Source organism: Cottoperca gobio, chromosome 16 (assembly GCF_900634415.1).
Source record: "Cottoperca gobio chromosome 16, fCotGob3.1, whole genome shotgun sequence".
NCBI lineage: Eukaryota > Metazoa > Chordata > Actinopteri > Perciformes > Bovichtidae > Cottoperca > Cottoperca gobio.
This window is the reverse complement of record NC_041370.1, coordinates 9,842,136-9,863,632: the sequence shown is the minus strand read 5'-3', so window position 1 is coordinate 9,863,632 and position 21,497 is coordinate 9,842,136. Positions and strand designations below refer to the sequence as shown.

Below are 21,497 nucleotides of genomic sequence, written 5' to 3'. Positions count from 1 at the left end.
TAAAGCAGACACTTGTTAGGGATTCAGGCCTGCTGGCTGCACAGTGACCACTAGATGGCGATGGCACTCTAATAATCAGATCAACACAGCAGGAAACAGGATCATCTTGCACAATAGCACCATTTATATTTCTTAAATATATATCTTTACAATAACATGCAAGAACAGGAGGGACATTTAAAGGATGAGAACATTTAATGTGAAGAGGAGAGGCCGATGTGGAGCAAGGTACGAAGGTTAAAGATGGCAGACCAGCCTGGATTACCAGCCATGAATAGAGGGGGGGGGGGATAAACAGCACTGTAATTGCTGCCCGTCATTCTGGCTCTGAAATAGACTCAGAGAGAAGTCTCTACTCTGAGGCCGTGCTGGAAACAAACTAAACTGGCAGAGAGTTTCACGGGCTAAAAACTCCCACTTATTTCTCATCATACTAGTGTTGCATTACATGGTAATAGCAAGAGTCTGTGTGTATGTATCCTGCAAGTTTGATCAACTGATATAATTCTCAATGTATTGATCCAAAAACAGACTAAAGGGTCTCACAGCAAGTTAAGTTTAGTTTATTTGCCCATATAAACATATAGTAAAACAGTAAACATTTTAATAAAAAGTTAGAACATAGTGCAGGAGAGGTTAGAAGCCAAAATAGCTAATGAAGACACCTCGCCCATTAAATATTAATAGTCATACTTAAAAAAGAAAAAGGATAAAAAGATCAAACAAAGAATACATAATTCATCAAAGTTTGAAGGCTAAGCAGTAATACAAAATTAATAGAAATGTGCAATTTTCCTAGACATTTATGTTTACAAGTTGAGACGCATTACAATTAAATATGATCCATGAACTGTTATTCATTTTGCTAATTGAAGTCCTTTTAATATGATTTTTGAATAACGATTATGTAGATTGTAGTGATGAAAGTAAGTTGTTAAAAATGCAAATACTTTCCCCAACTTTTAAAGCAGAGTATTCATTCGTTGCATATTTTGTGACTAGTTCAAAGAATTTTCAGATTGCTTCATATGAATAGTTTTTAGAGGCCTGGAGAGATGAAAGTATCCAGACTTTCACAATAAAAGAGTAAGAACATTTTACATTTTTGTAGCAGCAGTATCTTGTTGATCATCTTGTGACTTCTCAGGTCTCGACCACCAGGTTGGTGAAACACCGCTTTATATTGAACTAACATTGAAAATTAAGTTAGGTCTTTGTTCTATGGAACATGTGGTGCACATATAGTTTTACGTCTTTGTCTGGTAGCACAACCGCAGAACAAGCACAGATTTAAGGTTAGGGGGTGGTAATAGGTGGGCTGAGCTCACCACAAAATTATATATAGACTTCCTGCACCCTCACTTCAACACACACACACACACACACACACACACACACACACACACACACACACACACACACACTCACTCCTGGAGCTACAGTAGACGAGGATGAGATTCAAACTTTGAAAAAGCGAGGTGATTCCCATACCCATAACCACTTCAAACAGGAGGCATATGTAACTGTTCAAAGTTGACTTTCTTGCAGTGAAGTGAGGGTTTAGTGTCTGTGCTTGTGTCACTTTTCTCTCTCTCTCTGAAAAAAAAAGTTGAGAAACAGACTACAGCGTTTTTCTCTTCAGTATAATGATAGCATATAGGCTTGTTCTTTACTCTGATTCACTACAAGTCATTTAAAAAAAGTCCCTTGCCCTTTGCTGATCCTCACACTGGATGTGACACATCCTTTATAATAGTTTCATTTATCATAATAGGTTACGTGCAACTTGAATCATCTTTAAGTCTCAGTCCAGACTCCCGTTTGGAGTTTGTATCTGTGCAATTCCATCTCTCCATCCGTGGTCACCTCCTCCAGGTGGCTCCTGGGGGAATATTGCCGAGTCGTGAAGAGGGAGGAGGGGTGCACGAAGTCTATTTCGACTGAAAATGCTTTTGCATCTGACAGGTGAGCAATAAGCAGATATCCTTCGATACGCTTTCTCTGCCCGCCTTACTCTACCCATCTATGCGCGGTGATGATGCCCGAAGCAGTGAGGAGGAGCGGGGTCTCCAAACCTGCCCACCTCTCTCCTCCCTCCGCCATCGGCACCACGACAGACACCGCTTTTGGCCTATCGCATCAGAGCCGGAGCCCCTCCGTCCTCTCGCTCCCTCCCCTACCTCCCTCCCCTGTGCCCTGCCCACCCCGGCGGTCTCTTCTCCAGCCCTGCCAGAGCCAATCCGCGACTGGGTGTAAGTAGGGCAAGCCGCTTCCTGGTTCTCAGAAAGAAGGAGCTGGGAGTCGGAGTGGGCCAGCGGAGGCAGCAGTAGACAAGGGGGTCAGAGCAGCCCAGAGAGCCGGCGGTCTGCAGAGGCGACCCGCAAGAAAAACGCCGACGCACAAATAGGCGAAGAATAAAAACGTCCCGAGTGTCGAGCTGAGGACGACAGGAGCGGTGACCCCGGTAGAGAATACAAACAAGAGCTGGGAGGATAAAAAGAAGAAGAAGAAGAAGTAGAAGAAGAAGAAGTAGTAGACAGTGTGGGACGGAATAATCCAGGAAGTGTGGAGGCCGGTCAGGTGGGAGGCGACGAGTCTGAACAGGTGACACACCGGCGCTCAGGTAAACTGCTTCACCTGACTGCTATCGATTTAAATTAAAATCATAACACACCTTTAAGTTAAATGTAGCCTAATGAAGGTGACATGTCTGTTTGCCATGACAGCACCAGCAACCTATAGCCTCCCTCCTTCCCGGTTCTGATCGGGGTCACGGGAGGACTATCCACGTCACGGGTATTCGGTAACTCCCGTCGACATTAATTTATTCAGCCCTTTATAATACAGTTTGAGCGCGTTTTCAGCTGTGCTTTTAAATGCACAAAACTAGGTTTTGTAGTTGTTGGGGGTTTTGGAGCAGGTGCTGCAGTCGCTGTTTGATAGGCTATGTGTGTGCGGCGGCCAGGTGAGAGAGGGAGAGGGAGAGCAGGGTCGGCGGGTACATTTCTGGAGACTCTGCTGCTAATTATAGCCGAGTCCCGGCTGACATCCAAAACCTAACCTGCTCTGCACGCACATCACCTGCCTCTGCTGCCCATGGGCACGCAGGAGATCTGCTGGGTTTTAGCCTCTTGCACCTAAATGATCTCCCTTCAGTGGTCTGTTAATCATCATCATCATCATCATCATCATGGCGCACCCAGTGTTTTATTTTAATCCTGTCACTCTCCTGTCCTACAATAGGATGTGCTCAGGCTGTAATGTTAGGTTAAGGCTTCTGTCTACCTCATGGGTGGGGAGGGCTGGCATGCAAGTGGGCTTGTGTGTGTATGTGTGTGTGTGTGTGTGTGTGTGTGTGTGTGTGTGTGTGATTACAGAGGCAGTTGTGATGCTGACTCGCCCCTCTGACAGACCGGCCTAACAAGCTCAACTGGCTTGGGTTTGGTTTCTCTGTCTTGAGCACAGCCTGTTTGGTTAAATCTTTAGCCATGCAGGTAGTTAATGCCTTATGCCCTCTAGGCTCAGGTGTTGTCGCAGCTATTTCTGTTTTTTCGCCTCACCCCTGGTCCTCTGAGGGGCTGACACATCGTCTACGGCCTGAGCTTGTGACCGAAAGGAAGAGAAGTCCTTTTTAGTTTTTGTTTTTGTCTCACTGTTTTGTTCCTATGCCATCATGTGAGTGGACATCTAATGCGCTTTCGTGCTAGGACGGCTCTCCACATATGGAAGAGCCATCAGGGTTTTGAAATAAATTCTTAATGCCAGCTCTGTTTGCCCTAACTTTGTCTGCAACATAATTAGACATCTGTGCTTCATCCCTCCTTCCTGCTGCCCTGACACGACCTCCGTGCTGCTCTGCTTTCTACAGGCCTGCTTCTCGTAGCTGATATCTCTTGTTTCCCCTCTGACGCTTCATCATCGCGTGTTTAGTCTGAATCTGCACTTCAGACAGATTCTCCACATCATTGTATGCATTTTTTTCTTTTTCTTAGAGAGCTGTAGAAATCATAACAGTATGCAGTTTATCACATTAATCTCAAAGAGAGGTGTCTGTGGCAGCATTCTCTACCTCACTGACTGTTGGAGAACTTCTTTTCGGAAGAAGTCAAAGTAGGAAGCGGTCGGTTTCTATCAGCAGTCTTTTTATTTCTGCTCTTTTACAAGAAACCCCTACTCCACCCAAGTGTGTGTGTGTGTGTGTGTGTGTGTGTGTGTGTGTGTGTGTGTGTGTGTGTTGACATGCAACATAGCAAAATCCTATCCATAACCTATTTTACAAATAGGTTACCTCAATTAGTCAGCACTTTGTGTTTTTTCTTTGAGTTCAGCACATCTTTGTTCACGTACTTGGAGAATGCCTGACTTCAAGCCCCACTTTGGGATGAATTACTTTTTTTTTAACACCTCTATGCGTTTTTCCTTTAGGTGTATGACCTCTGCTGACCTCCAAGCAAAGGACCAAAGAGGAGGGGGGCAGGCAAGAGGCAGAAGAAAGCAGGCACCCATCTTCTCCTGGGTTTATGGACCGGAGGTAGGAACCACTTGATGTTATATTATTAGTACCTACGCTTTTATTCATGCTGTCAAGCATTTTGGTAAGTTTTCTTACAGACACAAAAAGGGACAAAGATGATCTGGTTTTGTATTCTTCAAACAAAGTAGTTGGTACAAAGTGTTGTCCAAACACATCTAAAGGCAAAGGTGTTACTACCACACAGAAGACGAGGGGAGATAATGGTGGTTATTACGTGCACATTTCCGTGGACTTACGGTCACTCATTGAAATCAAGTGTGTGATTCTGTGAAGAATTTTTTATATATATATATATATATATATATATATATATATATATATATATATATATATATATATATATATATATATATATATATATATATATATATATATATATATATATATATATATATATATAACTTGAAATAGAAGTCCAAAAGCAATGAGGGTGGGGACGGAGTTTGAATCATACTGATGTCTTTAAAGCTGGAGTGCGTAATCTTTTCTCGTCCCTCTGGCAGTGACACATTGTCGATGCTGCTTATGAAGTGCGCCTGCTGGGCAGCTCGCTGCACCCCCCCATGTGAACTGTTTGTCCTCACAGTTGATTGTTTTCTTTTTTGACTTTTATTCTTCCCCTGAAGGCCGATTGATTTATTGCATTATATGGAGGATCCTCTGTAAAAACCTTTCTTGGAGGCTTCTTAGAATTTTCCGGCATAGCTTCCACAATACGCTGGTCTCCCTCCCTTCCTACCTCCTAAACTCTCGTTAAAGTAAAATGAATCAGCTTCGTAGTAAAGTTAAATTAATCAACCAAGTAATGTGAACGTGACTATAATTTTACTGAAGTCGAAAAGTTTCAGATGTCATTGGTGTTTTCAAACAAACCAAATTCACATGTTTATAGTAGAAGAGCATTCCTAACCAGACTAAATGCAGTTTTTAGTGTTAAATTTAAGAATATTATCATTAAAACGATTACAGATTTGCCTTCCTCCCCCCCTCCCACACGAAGCTGCGCGCACAAACATGGTCACAGATAAAAACAAGTTAATTCCTTAATGATTGAAAATGGATCGAGATCATGTGAGATCATTATGGAGTTCAGCCCACGCTGTCTGAGTAACACAGAGAAGAGATGTACTTAGAAAAAAGGGCTTGACCAATTTCCTGATACAAATCATCTGGGACGGCTAAATCTGTATCTGTTTTATTCAGCCTGTCACACTGCAAATTACACCACAAACGCATTGTTGTGGGGTCTAACCTCATTAAACATGGTTTTTTAGAGGATGGGAGAGGCTTTTGGAAGAAAAAAAAAAAACATCATTGTCCTTGGAATAAATATGAGCTGAATAAAGTGGTCAAGCAGCTGAATATTTTATAGGCAACCTGGAAGTTAACTCCTCTGTAGTTTGTCAGCTGCAGGCGCTCTATAACGGCAATCGGCTTTTAAAGAAGGTTTGGGAATGATGCCAAAAATACACTCTTGTGTTTAAAACGGGCTTATGATATTTATAGGTTTTTGGTATGTGATATAATCACAACAAGACAATACTGCTTTTGAGAGGCTTTAAAGCTGTATTGATGTTAGTATTACAGTAATACTGGGCTTAATCATGACACATTTTTCCAATACCAACTACATTACCATCTTCTTTAGCTTCAGTCTAAGGTTATTTTAGCTAATTTAAAAATGGGGAAAATATTTGGGATATTAAATTGAGAAAAGTGTGAGGTTTTATTTTGGACTAGCCAAAGCTCAATTTCAGATTCTTGTAACTAATAATCCATAAATAATTAATAAAGAAGATCACTGTAGTATTTCTCATGCACACACCTTTAATACCATTCAAATTGTAGTTACTGTTCATCCGAGGATACCTCCAGGTTTCAGGACTTAAAACTGAAGCACATACAGCAACAAGAAAGACAACAAGCCAAGCAAGAAATACATATTTATGATATTCCTTTTTTCAAATGATCAGAAACTTACTGGGAAAACTATACTCTAAAATAAAGAAAGCGTGCACAAACCACTCTAAATATGATCTACATCATTGAAGTCTTCCATGTGAATGTGTATATATTATTTACTGTGATGAAATTAGATTTCATTGAAGTATAAAGAACAACTCCAACCAGACTTAATGCTTTTCTTTTAGTGTTTTAATGCACTGACTTAAACTGTAACACAACAACAAACCTGCCTTTTGTCTTCTTCCTGATTATTTTCTATCATTTTTACAGGCAACATGGAAACATCTCTTAACATTAAACTGTGTGTGTGTGTGTGTGTGTCTGTGTCTGTGTCTGTGTGTCTGTGTGTGTGTGTGTGTGTGTCTGTGTGTGTCTGTGTCTGTGTCTGTGTGTGTGGTGGGCAAGTTTGTGTGACAAATCATGTGACCTTGGCAATACTGCTGTATGACTGGTGACAAGCATGTGTCCATAAACTGATGGGTAGGGGGAAGTAACATTGAGTGGTCTGTCAGGCGAGAACACACACACACACACACTTCCAACAACACACATACAGTATATATAAACATTCATGCACACAGTTCCAGGAAATGCTTTAATTAGGGCATGTGAGCCCATATAAATTCCCCCTGTTCAGACTTGGGTCTTTCAGTTTCATACAAACCGAGTGAGTGGGAGGAAGGTGGGGAGAGAAAGACCAAATGGGGGAGGGAGAATGGGAGTTGAAAGAAGGTTTCTATCTCTTCCCCTAATATATGAAGGTGTCTCACCCTTTTTTCTCACCCTTTTTGTCTACGTCGCAACAACCTTTATCTCTAAATCTCTGTTACCTACTCCTACTTCGTTCATGTTCATGACCTCTGCAGTCAGACTGGTGTGTCATCCAATGCAACGAACGCGGCTCCGCTCGTCGAGAAGAATATATTTCGGCCGTTGGATCATTTTAATGAAGTCATGGTGATTATGCCACTGCTATAACTTACTCATTAGTTGTATGATTTTGAAGTCCCTTTTATTAAAAAATGTACATGAACCATGACCATATTATTTTGACCGCTGCGCAAATGCCGCGTTTTCACCATATATGGCGGTTGTTTCGCCACATTGAGGCAGTAATGGCACAGGGGTGACTGCACAGTGTCCGTAATCCAGTCTGCTGCTACTACAGTTGAGTCTTGCCCCCACTCGATCTGTGTCAATAGAGGAAGTTATGTATCTGCCATTTCCTCTTTTCAGTCATGAGTTTCTGTAGCATTTGACAGCCCTCCCTCGCTCTCGACCACCGTCCTCACAGCCCACGCCACTCAGTGTTAACCAATCAGCAGGTGGCCGTGTCTCTTCTTCTTCTTGTAAAGAGTCAGAGAAAAGAGAAGGAGTGATCATGATTCAGCTCTTCTTGTAACAATTGTTTCTGTACACATTAAGCGGGCGGTTATCATAAATAGGTACAGTGAGACAACACTTCAGGGAAAGTGAGAATAAACACCCAAACACGAGCAGGCAGAGGGACTCATTGCTGTTGAAACTGACCCATTTCGTGTGTGAAGTTCAAAGGGGAACCACAGCCGCAAATGGAGACTTTTATTCCAAAGAAGAATTTATACCATCCTTTTGGAAAAATAAAGTCACTTTCTGTTTTTGTTATTTTATTTTGAATATCTTACTTTTGTGCCGAACGTCTTTAATAAAATAAGCATTTCTTTTATCACTTCTTCTATTCTCCTCTCAAGAAATGCTCGTCCAACATTCATCATTAAAACTATGAAAGAGTAAATTATGATTCCACTATCGGACCGTCCATCACAAAGTTAGTTTAACTGTAATGTTTGCACCTCTCTGGTCCCTGACGACACAGTAGTGGGTGATGCAGTTGTTATTCTGAAATTGTGATATAATTCATGGATCGTAGTTACAGTAAGAACAAACCTCCTCCCCTCCCTCCCACACTGTTCAGCTGATTTATCCGGACGAAGGTGACATATTTTTCGCCCATGTATGTCCTCTAATTGTCTGTTTACTTCTCTCTGCTTCTACTGATCGGACTAGTTTTTTTCTTTTTTTCTTTATCAATCTCTCACAGAGCTGTTTTCGCTCTTCTGTGTCACTTTTTCTTCCATTTATCTTTCCATCTGTTCTAGTGGCCGACCATCTTTACTGAGCACAGGAAGAGGAAACTGATCAGGATCAGTTAGTTTTGCGACATTTCTCTCTCTCTGTGTGTCCAGTGTGTGTGTGTGTGTGATTGTGTGTGTGTGTGTGTGTGTGTGCGTACGTGCGTCCAGAGTGTGTGTGTGTATCCAGTGCTTTTGCAATATCTTCCTCTAAAGCAGGAGGTCATTTGTGTAGGAGAGCAGCTGTTGTTGAGACCCTCCCAGTGATGTGGCAACTTAGGAATTCACACGCACAGAAACAATATCAAGTTGTTCTAAGCGCGTGTTCACACATTGAGACACTTTTTACCCCATTCCACTCGACCGCTGTCTCTCCATCTCCATCTCCAAAACGTGATCACCCCACCACCCAACTGAGGGCTGAATAAGAAGAAGAACGTTATAACATACAGAGAGTCGTATCTTCCAAACATCTCCAGATGTACCCACACGAGTACACCCACAGTAATCTCAAGATACTTTAGTGAGCTTTTCATTTAGCATGTTTAGAGTTGTAGATTCAGTTCTGCAGTTATTTTTGCAGCCACAGTTTGTGAGTGTGTTTGTGTTGGACTGCATTGTATTGTAATTCGTAACATTTGATTTAGATTATTTAGAAATGATGTTGTTCTTGTTACCGCGACCCGATCCCGGATAAGCGGTAGACGATGGATGGATGGATGGTTGTTCTTGTTATGTACAAACTGTTGCACACATGCATACATTTGGTCAAATCTGAGGCAATTTAAAATGTTTGTTCACAGTTTAGTATATGTTCATGTGAAACGCATTTACACACATACACAAAAAGTAAGTTAAAGGGACAGTGCAGCTAAATATTTCATTGTTTTCTTTTTGGTGTCCATAAGACAAAAAGCCAAATGTTCCTCCTCGGCCACTTTTTCAGTTTCTAAAAAGAAGATAATTAGAAATGTATTTAAAAATACAAATGATATTTTACTATTATTGGTTTCTTAGCGCACATTTCGAGGGAGTCTTATATCGGGCTGAAAAAGTGACTTTCAAGCTGCGAATGAACATTTCCTGCTGTACCTTTCTTTTTCTATATAAACATTCCTCAAGGTAATCTTTAAAAAACAATGTAATCCAGAAATGTATAAACTAAAGATGCATTTAGTTTGCTCTCCATGTAAATGCTAGGTATAAAATAACTTTGGAATAATATTTTTGACCCGAGTTACAGCGCTCGGTGCTCTGCTCCACGATGACACCTACGCAGTTCATCTGTTCGTACCACGGACCGACATGTTCGAACACCCCCGCTGAGTTACAGCAAGTTAGCTGATATAGTAATGCATGTTTGACTGTAATGATACGTATCACTCTTTCAATGCTTTCATTATTGCGTGCGGTGTAATTAGTTGTCTCTGAGGAAACGCTCCTCAACTTCATCAACTCAAATGAGCTCATCAGATATATAAATGCCATTAAAACCACACGCGCTGAAATAAAGTTTCTCTCCTGATCATTCATATTAATTGAGGTGCAGTGTGTGTGAATCGCCCACACACCTTAACTCTCCAGTGTTCACACACGCACAGTTGTGGAGTGTTTTGGGGGGAAGAAACTGTTGACCAGATAAGGAACTGTAAGAGAGAGTCAAGTGTGAAACCACTCCGTCAGCATGCCTCCTCTCTCGCAACTGTGTGTGTTCTCCATCTTCGGGTGAAACTCCCTTTTGGTGATGCTAATGATAGAGCTGCTACCACATCTCTCCCTCAGACATCTGCACACACACACACACACGCACACATACACACACACCTGCAAGGACTCTTGCTACTTCCTGTGGCTGCGTGCATGTGTTCACCTCTTGCTCTGTTTATCTCCCAGTCGTCATGTCACTGCTTCTCTCCCTTCTCTTTTTCTGTCTCCCCCTTCCTCTCCCCTTGTAACTTAACTCTGTCTCCTCTTGTTTCATGTCTCCTCGCTAACACAGATTGTTCGAGGCCGGGACTAGATTTTCCTGTCTTAACCTCCCCTCCTCTCTGCTTTATCTCTCAGAATATCTCTGTACACCCACTCCCCATTCACTCACTCTCACATGTTTCTCCTCCCCCATACCCTTTTTCTTGTGTGATTTCTAAGAACATGTGTGTTTTTAGAAAACATACCTCCCTCGTGTTCCTTTTGTTGTCTCTTCTCAAATCTCGTACCCTTTTCCTCTTTCCAACCTCAGATTTGTTTCTTTTCCTGCTCTCTCCTACTTTCACAGCGGCAAAGTTGGTGGAAATGTTACTCATGACACTCATTTCAGAAAAAATAAGTCAAAGTTTTATTTATTTCTAAGGAAATATCTTTGGTATTATATTGGATCATCAGTTTCAGAGTGTTCACACAAAGTCTCGTTGCAGTCAAAAAGCTGTAAAAAATAAATAAAAGTGGGTAAACTTACAGGTGTGTTTGACTGTTGTTGTAAAAACAATAAATGAGAGATTGATGTAACAGTGTGTTTAGTTGCGCATAGACCAGAGTAATGTATCAATATAATCTATATATTGGAATATCGGACATAAAATCTGTCTTTTCCTGGTCTTAAAAGCTAAATTAGAATAAAATATAATTGTTCTCTGCTGTAATGTAACTGTTGACTTTGAGTAAAATTAATACCAAGTTGTCTTGTAAGAAATATCTTTTAAAAAGCCCCAATATTAACCCCTAAAATATTCTTAATTACTCATTTCTAGGCATTTATTTAAGATTATTGTGACATTATTTCTATAAACGTCAGGTGAATATTAGGGGACGGAGCGTATATGTGCATCAAAATGTCTTGTCCCATGTGTTGATAAGCTGATAATCCTCCTGCAGATCCACATTGGTGTTCAGGTCTGACATGCAAACTGGCTGCTATAGCTCGCAGTGGAGAGTTTGTGGTGTGGGAGGGCGAGGGGATAAGGGCCTCCGCTCTGCCAGCCAAATGAATAATGTAATGTGTTCTTGGAACTAAGACCACAATGTGCGCATGCGTCCAGACACGCACGCTCGCTCGCACGCACGCACGCACACCATATAATGCCCCAGTTACAGTAAGGACAGAGGAGGGCTTGGCTGCAGGGTCTTTTTATTGAATAAATAACAGAATTTCTGCTGAGTCACATCATCCCACTGGACTTCTCCTTTTTCTAAATTATTTGTTCTGTCATGGTAGGGTGCAATCATTCTAATTATCACAATGGTGTCTCTAGTCTGGTCTTTGACAAATGCAAATTCAAATTCTCCCAGGGTTGCATCTGTTTTTATATCTCCTGGTAGGATGCAAATGTTCAGTCCGGAGGGAACTGTTGGGATGCAGAGTGGGTGGAGCTTGTGTTTTATCTCCTGGCAGAGAAGAGCTTCATTATTAGAAGACCCGGATGTGTCTGCTGGTGTGTATTTGTTGCTTAAACGTGAAGGTTTTGCACTCAGATAGTCCTGTGAGAGTGCTCCGCTGGGCTGAGTTCAGCTTTTGGTTTGGCAGACGTGTGTGTACTCGCATCTCTTCTCATCCCCCCCGTTTCCTCCTCCCCTACTCTTCTTCAGAGAAGGTGTCCCAGCACCACCACACTTCACTCACTACCCCAAATAAGTGAAGGGTAAAGAGGGTGAAAACTTTCTTAACCCTTTAAATCAGTCTGTCACACAGAAGAAAAGTGGTGAGAGGAAGACGAGTGTGTGGAGGAGAAACGGTATGAGCTTGAATCTTACTTTCCATGCGTTTGGTCGCTTTTTTGTCTCTCTGGCACAGTGGTAGTTTAGCATCATAAATTGTTATGTTGTGGTTATGAATAACGTCTCATTTCTGTGGATTTTATCTGAATGAAAACACTTGTTTCATTTGCTGTACAGAATGGACAACCACTCCTTATTTGTGAGCATTTCACTCTCATAATAAGTACACGTTTTAATGTATTTGAACTGCTACAATGTTAAGAAATGTATCTCAACATTTTGTTACGTCTGCTTTTAAAATTTCACTCTTTTACCTTTTCAATTTTAATTTACGACTTTGTTAAAGTCTAAGAATTATTCATAGAAACGGTTCTTTAAGTACTGAGAAAGCCGTCACAACACATGCAACCAACCATACGTGCTCACATTACCAACATTTACACACACAGTCGCAAACACACACATGTACAGGCACTTTGGAAACATCTGACATCAGAATTCATAAAAGTATTTATCCTTCTCCCTCTCAGCCGCAGTTTTCTGTGAATAGTATAAAGTCATATTTTCCCCCCTTAGCCTGATATAATTGAGGTGGACTGGGAAAACTTACAGCCTTTAACGGAAAATAAGACCCATAAAAATAACACGAACAGTTCTAGTTCCAGTCGTCACACACTCTGAGTGTGTGCTGAGGGATTTCATGATATAGATGATGGATACTTTAACCTGCTTTTATACAGAAGAATAAACCTTTGTGTGCAGGTTTGGTCAATCCTGCTGCTGTAATTTTCCTGGCCTCTACTCAGATTTGTGTAAATCTTTTTTTTTTTTTTTTAGTCGTGGTAGTGGACAGTAATGGTGGATTTAAGTTTCCATTTCCTCTTCAGTTAAAAACGAATCCTCTGTGGATTATTCTTCGAAACATGTTTCATTTGATTTTTACAATTTAGTTGCAACTGTTTATGACACTTGGCCTGACAGTTGGATGAAGACATAATGATTAAACATTTTCAGATGTTATAAGTATTTTAGTAATTAAATAACAAACACATCCTTGTTGCTAAGAGAGAGGAAGAGTGTGCACATAATGAAAGCAAGGGATGAGGAAACCGTAGAGTTGCAGAGGAGGTGAATTCCTCCACTCTCGACAAAAAGAGTGGGAGGTGAGAACAAAGAAAGAGATAAGTCAATTGTTGTAATGTTAATATCTTAACATCTGCAGCGTTAAATGCAAAAGCGTTAAACAGTGAAAAAATGACTTTTTTTGTTGTATGTTTTGGAAAGACTAGTACGCTGACACACCTAAAAGCAAACAGTGATATTAGTTATCTGACTTAAAGGGAATGATCCCTAATTAACATGAATAAACATTCTATAACAGTATGCTTTAATATGACAGTTGAATACGAACTTGTGAACTAACTTTATTTTGTTTGTGGTATCTGCCTGTGGGCAACATTAGTTACAGTGTGTTGCAAGATTCAGCGACTTATGCAGACATGTCCTTGGTTAGCAAACAACAAAAAACAGAAACAAGGTGACAAGGAAGGAGAAGAGCATGAGATATAGTGTGTCTGTGTGTGTCTGTGTGTGTCTGTGTGTGTGTCTGTGTGTGTCTGTGTCTGTGTCTGTGTGTGTGCTTGTGTGTGTGTCATGATGTGTCAGTATTAAGTGACTCACAGACAGAATATTGATGGGAATCATTGCAACTTCTTTGCAATCTTATTATTTTCCGAAGACGCCTGTGTTCTAAGGAATATGTGTAAAATAACAAGCTCGAACCACCAACCACCAATGATGCTTTTTTTTTTCTTCTCCCCTGCGCCGGAAATTTAACGTGCGTTGTTGTGTGCTCCTCCTGAAACCCCTTTTGCTTTGTTTTAAGATTTCTCTTTTAGCGACTTTTCACCTATTGCGGGCATTTCAAAAGTAGGGCAAAGCATGATATATTGTGATATGTTATATGTTAATGCAAATAATAATTATGAGCAGTAATCCTGTTTTGCAGTGGATGCATTTAAGCAATGATTGGTGATCCTTAAATGTGACATTCAGGTCTGTTATCGTGTCTACTTACAATGAGACAAACTGTACGTGTACAAGGTCAAGGGATGCATTTACACTTTGTCCTACAGAGGCTTAGGTGGTGAGTTTCCAATAGGCTTTTTTCCCCAGCATGTGATTATACATCTGTGTATCATGTAGGGCTGCAACTACAGATTAATCTACAGATAAATAGTGGAAAATGCACCCTCATGACAGATGTCAGAACAAGATCATTCTAGGCCTCTTGTTTGACAAATGTCTTTAAATGATCAAAAATAATTGCTTCAGCGTCTGTGTATCTGCATGAGACAAAGCAAACACATGCCCCTCAACTTCCTCACTCTTCTGTATCAGTAGCTGCCGCAACACGTCGTTCTTGTTGCCTCGAGCTGTAGAGATAACTTATGAAAATGCTTTGGCTTGAATATAACAGTAAACATCAGTTGTTGAGGCCTTGGTGTTATTCTATAAAGAGTCGGTGGCGTTTAGCATGCCCAGGTCTCAAGAGCTTTCTGCACCAGTTTGTGTCTTTGGTGCGATGCAATATGGTTTACCTCTCATATTGCACCTATCTGAATGTTTGTTCTTGAGTGTAATGACTCAAAATGCCAATATGATTTTGGTTCTTACATGATTGACATTCTGTGAGTTGATAATATATTGGTACTTTTGAGGTGTCTTTGTTGCACGTCCTGGTTTCCTTCCTGCCAAACCAGTTAAATTAATGTGTGTGTGCGTGTGTGTGGTCTGAAGCCTGACGGTTATTTATTCTACATCATATGCAGTCCTGGCCCGACCTTAGATGCACAACTCCCCATCTATCTGTTGGTCTCTTTATGAACAGGGAGAAGTCGACGAGGAGATGGTGTTTATCGGAAAGTGTTCGGAAAACAAGCCGTTGGGTTTTGAAGAGAGGGGGGCGCGTAGGCGACCTGGGGGGGAGGGGTATCTCTGAATCTGCCTTCGCCACCGTGCACCCTCTTTGGTACAACAGGAAGGAGAGTGAGTGACAGAATGTGCGAAAGAGGTAGACATCCCCAAGGATGAACGCTTAACCCCAACTTCTGACGAAGAGATCAGACCTTTCAAAGTTACACGTTGAAGGAAAAAGTGGTTTTCAAATATAGCGGAGGGAGAAGAGTTGTAAAGAGCAAAAAGATGGATGCCAAGAGACGCACGCTGCCTCGTCTCCAGCTGACTGTGCCCATGCCCATAAGGACGGGGAAGGTAGGATTACCATCGGGGTACTTTGACATGTCCTGGGGATGAAAAAGGGAATATTTGGGTGGTTTGATATCGATTTGCTCGGTGGGAAGAATTCAAATAAAAGTGCTGGCAGATTTGTGAGAGGTGTCTATTTAATTGGCTGTACTTTTTATTTTTTCATTGAATGGGTGGAGTACATTTATACAAGTATGTGTTTTAAATAAACTGGCATTAAGATCACCACTGAGCAGGTTAAATCTAACAATAGTGGGAGGGGGGAGCCACAGATTGGCACGCAATGTATAAATGTCTACGTGTGTGCTGTGCCTGTGTATTTAATAGGGTGTGTTTTGGAGCAGGTTAGTCAGGTGGATGTACCGTCGTTGTGCAGAGCCCTCTGGGCACTGTGCAAACTCTGTTATTGGACGGCCAGGGGGCTGCCAGTTGCTATGGGAGGGATATGAAGGGCAGGGAGGGGGAATCTGGAGGGTGAGTTGTTTGTGGAAAATCTGGTCTGCTCAGGTGTGTGTGTGTGTGTGTGTGTGTGTGTGTGTGTGAGAGATATTGTTGAGCAGGTATAGGGCAGGGTGAGGTGTGAGCTTGGGGAGCCAAAGAACAGAGTTGTTGGGTCCTATTACCGACAGACCTTGTTGTGTCTCACAAAGACAAATAAAGAAAGTTACTGTCTGGATTTGACTTTGACTTTCAGTGCGATATTTTACCTTCAACCCAACATTCGTACCTCTGTGTCGATAAATTAGCTTTTTATTGGGTTAAAAAAAAAGAGATAAATAAATTAAATCTACTAACTGACCGTGCTGTATATGTTGCACATCAAGTTTGTGAGTGATGTACATTTATTCCAGTCCTCATAAAGGTTATAATTCTTCTCTTGCTGTCTTTTACTTCCTCATTCTTTCACTGGTACTCCCCCTTTCACCCACTCAAGCCTGGCGCTTCCTCCCTGCCCTTCGCTTGCTTTTCTTTCTTCTCTCTCTCCTCCATTTGTCCCTCTGTCTTCTCCAGGTATTTTAATCAAACTGCTAATGCTATAAAGGTTTCACACGGGAATTAACCTACTGCCCTCTGGCTACAGCACATACAGTACATCGCGTAATCCTGCATCCTCTCCACGTCCTTGTCATCGATAATTTGGTTTCACATCTCTCTTTCTCTTTGCTGTTAATGATTATTTATTTGTATTTTTGTTGTATTTCTCCCGCTGTCTCTGTCATCTCCATCGCATTCATCCTCTTGTGCCCCAACCCCCATCGCACTGTCCAAAATCACCACCTCCTGATTTAGTAATCTGGAGAGAAAGTACAGGGGTGGGGAGGAAAGGATAAGGGGGTAGAGTTGTTGCTAAGCCCGGTTTAAATTGTCCCTCACGTGAAAGAAACTCCTTGTGTCGGTCACGCTACGGAAGATTTACTTTTAGGTACTTTTAAGTCAATACATGGCTCTCTGAGATGTTCGGAAAAATAGAATAAAATGAATGATTAAATTCATTGGAAAAGGTTTTATTGATTGTGACGGGTACAAAACTGTCATTTGCTCAGACTTAAGTCCCTCCTCTAACCTGATCTCCCACTTCTTTCACGCAGGTGGCAATGTCTCCAGGAGAGGACGGCCTGATTGGGATCCCCTTCCCGGAGCACAGCAACGAGCTCTTGTCCCATCTCAATGACCAGAGGAGGACAGGACTCCTGTGTGACCTCACTCTGATGTCCCGTGGGGCACGCTACCCAACTCACCGCTCTGTCATGGCCGCCGTCAGTCTCTACTTCCGCGGGCTGTTTGGGACAGAGGAGGGGGGCGGCGAGGGTGGAGGAGGTTTCAGCGTGTGCCAGCTGGACTGCGTGGCACCCGACGCCCTGGACGCCCTGCTGGAGTTTGCCTACACTGCCACCCTGACCATCCCCAGCTCTGGGATGAGAGATGTGCTGCGAGGAGCTCAGCTTCTGGGCATCCAGTGTGTGGCTGACGCGTGCAGAGACATCCTGGGGGAGACTGCAGAGGAGGAGACGGCAGAGGAGCAGAGAGCCCAACACATAGCTACAGAGAAGGTGGTAGGTGTGGAGAGAGGGTCCCGAAGAAAAACGGACAAAAAGAAGGTGAAAAAAGTTTGGTTACATCACATCAACTCCTCGATTTTGAACCCACCACCTGCTTCTCCCGTCTCACACCCTTCACCTACATCCGACAGCTTCCGCTCCCTGCCGTCTACCCAGCCTCCCAGCCCCGAACAGGAAGAGCTTCGCCTCAAATCCAAGCAGAACGGAGATCCCAGGGCAATCAGAAAGCCAGGGAGAGGGGCCACACTAAATGGAGGGCTCCATCACTGGCTGCATGAGCGCCCCCATATAGCCCACCCATCTCCTGTCCCGCCCTTGAACGACAAGCTGTCAGAGGATGAGGACATGGAGGGTTTTGGCGACGATGGTATGCTGATAGAAAGCACCTCCATACCTACCTCTGTAGCTGATCGAGCAGCGGCGGCCTCAGCTGCGGGAGCAGGGAGGAAGAGGAAGTCTCAGACACCTCAGCAGTGCCCTGTTTGTCAGAAGATCATCCATGGAGCAGGAAAACTGCCCCGACACATGAGGACACACACTGGAGAGAAGCCCTTCCAGTGCTCTGCCTGCGGAGTCCGTTTCACCAGGTACAGGAACTTTTCTATGCACAAAATAAAAATGGTTTGATGTATCGTGGCCTGATTGAATCTTTTAATTATGTTTATCGCTCACCCCTTCCTCTTCATCTTCCCTTTTTTCCCTTCTTTAGGAATGACAAGTTGAAGATCCACATGAGGAAACACACAGGCGAGCGGCCTTACCCCTGCCCGCACTGCCCTGCCCGGTTCCTCCACTCATACGACCTCAAAAACCACCTGTCCCTCCACAGCGGGGCGAGACCATTCGAGTGTCCGCTCTGTCACAAGGCCTTTGCCCGAGAGGATCATCTTCAGCGTCACCGCAAGGGACACAGCTGCCTGGAGCTGCGCATACGCCGACCCAGGCGTGGGGCTGAGCTCGGGGAAGATGGGAGAGGGGACGGAGGCGGGAGGGAGCAATCCAACCCTCTGGAGGCTCTGTCTTTACAGGCCCACTCCTCGGCGTTCCTCCCTCACAGTGTGCTGGATGGTGGGAGTGGATCCGGTGCCGGCCCCCCGTTGATGTTTCCAGGTGATGTCGAGAGGGAGCGGTCTCTCGCCCTTCAGGCTTTGGCTCAACTTGGGCCTCACAGATTGGCCGGCTACCCTGAGCTCTTCCTGCGAAGTCTGGAGCTGCGAGGGGGCAGAAATGTGGAGGGAGAAGATCCAGGAGGAACGCACTCTCCGTCTGCGCAGCGGGACCGATGGGCTGACGAAGTTGAAGAGGAAATTGGAGAAGAGGAGGCAGAGGAAGAGGAATAATGAAAAGTGTGTGTGTGTGTGTGTGTGTGTGTGTGTGTGTGTGTGTGTGTGTGTGTGTGTGTGTGTGTGTGTGTGTGTGTGTGTGTGTGTGTGTGGTAAAGCATCCACAGTAAAAAAATAATTCTCACTCAGGTGGCTGGACTAATGACCTGCTGCTCCCATATAGAGAGCGCTTAAAAAATAAAAACAACTAAACGATATTCAAAGAAAAAAAATGGAAAACGGGTTTTCTTAGATATTTTAAATGTTAATATTCTGGCTCTTGGCATTTTGATTTCATTTGTCTTTTAGATTGTATTTCTCGTTTGCTGTTTATATTTTATGTATTTCAGTTTGATTCGATTTTTCTAGCTGGACATGCGTGTGTAGTTACTGGGATGCTTTTCACTATGCAAACTAAAATCCAGAGCTGCGACATGAAGGGATATTTGAAGATGTTTATTTTAGTTACAACATAAATGTATTGATTCAGGTGCAATTCAGAAGTCATATCACCTAGATCACAAGAATGAGTTTGTGTGCTCACTGTCCTCTGGTGGTCATCAGTGGAAATGCAGTCTGATTAATCAAACTCGTTTTGTACATTGTAAGCAATAACGTTCGTTGTGTCTTTTCTTGTTTGTGGTAATCTATGCTTTAATTTGGTGCTTGAACCAAAGATTTTTAGTTGAACTGTTTTCTTAAATCTTACGTTAACAGGAGAGGAGAGAGGTGAATTGTAGCCAATGTTGGGTTTGAAGAGAACAATCTTCCCAACTGTTTTGATAGCCATGAGAAAAGATCTGCTTCCATGTTTGAGTGTTTCAGAGCTGCAGAGCTCTGTGTTAAATGCCTGACCAAATAAGACAAAGTCTGGGTCAATGAGTTGATGTTGATTTATGTTGAAGACAATTCTTCTTTTCCCAAAGGCTGTTGATTTCAGTCTTCCAATGCACTCATTTGGGTTCCTTGTTTGAAAAAAAAGAAATGGGAGAAAAGGCGAGGGGATGAATGTGATGGCATTCCCCTTTTTTCTGTACTTATTTATTTATTGTTATTTATTATGGTTCTTCTGCTGAAACTCTTCTCTTGTGAGACCAAATCCAAGGGTTGCACACAGATCACAAAGTCTTACAAGAAGCTGCATTGCGCTAAAGATTTTTGACTTAACATCTCCATATAACTTAACGCCTTTTTTTTATGGGCTGCGTGTCTTCTTTTGGCGATTCTTCCTCGAATGCATTCTTTGCACATTTAACCCCGTCAGGTACTGCAATAATACAGGCACATTCCATCCTCCGGGGTAGAGAGAAGGGAACAGAGCAGAGAAGAAGTCAAGGGGTTCAAAACCTTTGATGTAACTGGAACACAAAATGACTTTGCTGTATAACATTTTCAGCATGCTTTTCTGTTGTTAATTTAACATGTATGGTACTGTGTCACATGTTAACGTGGCAGTTCTTACAGATCGGCCACCGCTGCGTTTAAAGGGGCTATTATCCTTTTGAGTTAATCTATCTTCGACCAAAAACCTTTTTAGTTTCCTCATGCTTTCCCCGGACCAGTACATTAAGGCCTTTTGCAGGGTTTAATGCAATCATTAATGGCTTTAAACAACGGCAGTTGACTTTTTATTTCCAATTCTCTTGAAACCCATGTTGTCAGAACCTGTGCTGGTCTGGCCGTGTGTGCACTATCCGCTCCTTGTTGTGTAGTTTTTTATTTCCAGTTTATTTGCACTATGAGATTTGAGAGCTTCAAGCCTTTTTGTCTGACCTTCAATATCTACTCCATTAACTCACTCGATACCATTTAAGATTGTGATTGAAATACTTCTTTAAAACCTGCATTTTCTTTCTCCTGCATAATAATACAGAGTTATAGTCAATATAATATATATTGGGATGAAGTTGCCTTAGATATTATTTTTTTGTGCTGCAACTACTCTCAGGAAATCTTGAGCAATGCACTAAGTGATTATACAAAATATAAAATGGGAAGACATTGTTTGGTGCTGTAGGGTGATTGACTTCATGTGAGTGAAGGCCAGTAGTTTATAAAAAAATAAAAGATTTTGTATCATTTAACGGTTGAAAACCATATTAATTAATCCTATTGTAAGATTTAAAACAAATGGGGAAATAATAGTAATGCCAGTAAACTACTGGCCTTACTGGAACCAGTCCTACTGGAATGGCAGTATGACAGTTGGTCCTGTTCATGAAGGGTGTTGGTGTTCCCGCTCGGAGCTTTGTGAATGACTGAGGGTAACTGATGCCAGCTGTGAAGTCTGCGCTTCTATGTGAGCTGTTTGTTTTCTTGGCTTCGGTGAAGGGACATGGGGTCCGGTCTGTATAGAGACCCCGCTATCAGGGATACATTTTTGTCTTTCAGTTTTTAGTGGAACCTTCTCAGAGATATGAATTCATTTTCCCATCATTTGTTTCAGTTAATGTAAAGAAAATAAATAAAAAATATCTAAGCTTGATCTTTTCTGTGTTTCTCTATTAGTTTATATTAAGTAAAAGGT

The 21,497-nt window shown here is 42.3% G+C and overlaps 1 protein-coding gene across 3 annotated transcripts; it reads left to right on the top strand.

The window, feature by feature from the left end:
- The first annotated feature begins 2,331 nt into the window (after positions 1–2,331).
- zbtb7b (zinc finger and BTB domain containing 7B) lies at positions 2,332–21,455 on the top strand. 3 transcript variants are annotated; one of them, XM_029452425.1, is made up of 4 exons: positions 2,332–2,604; positions 4,426–4,531; positions 17,178–18,235; positions 18,358–21,455. In XM_029452425.1, the coding sequence occupies exons 2-4, from the start codon at positions 4,430–4,432 to the stop codon at positions 18,986–18,988; spliced, it is 1,791 nt and encodes a 596-aa protein (XP_029308285.1). In that variant the 5' UTR covers positions 2,332–2,604; positions 4,426–4,429; the 3' UTR covers positions 18,989–21,455. The 3 variants fall into 3 exon arrangements, with proteins under 3 accessions (XP_029308285.1, XP_029308284.1, XP_029308286.1); XM_029452424.1 differs by having other exon boundaries at positions 2,332–2,623; XM_029452426.1 differs by lacking the exons at positions 2,332–2,604; positions 4,426–4,531 and adding an exon at positions 12,234–12,338.
- The last annotated feature ends 42 nt before the right edge of the window (positions 21,456–21,497 follow it).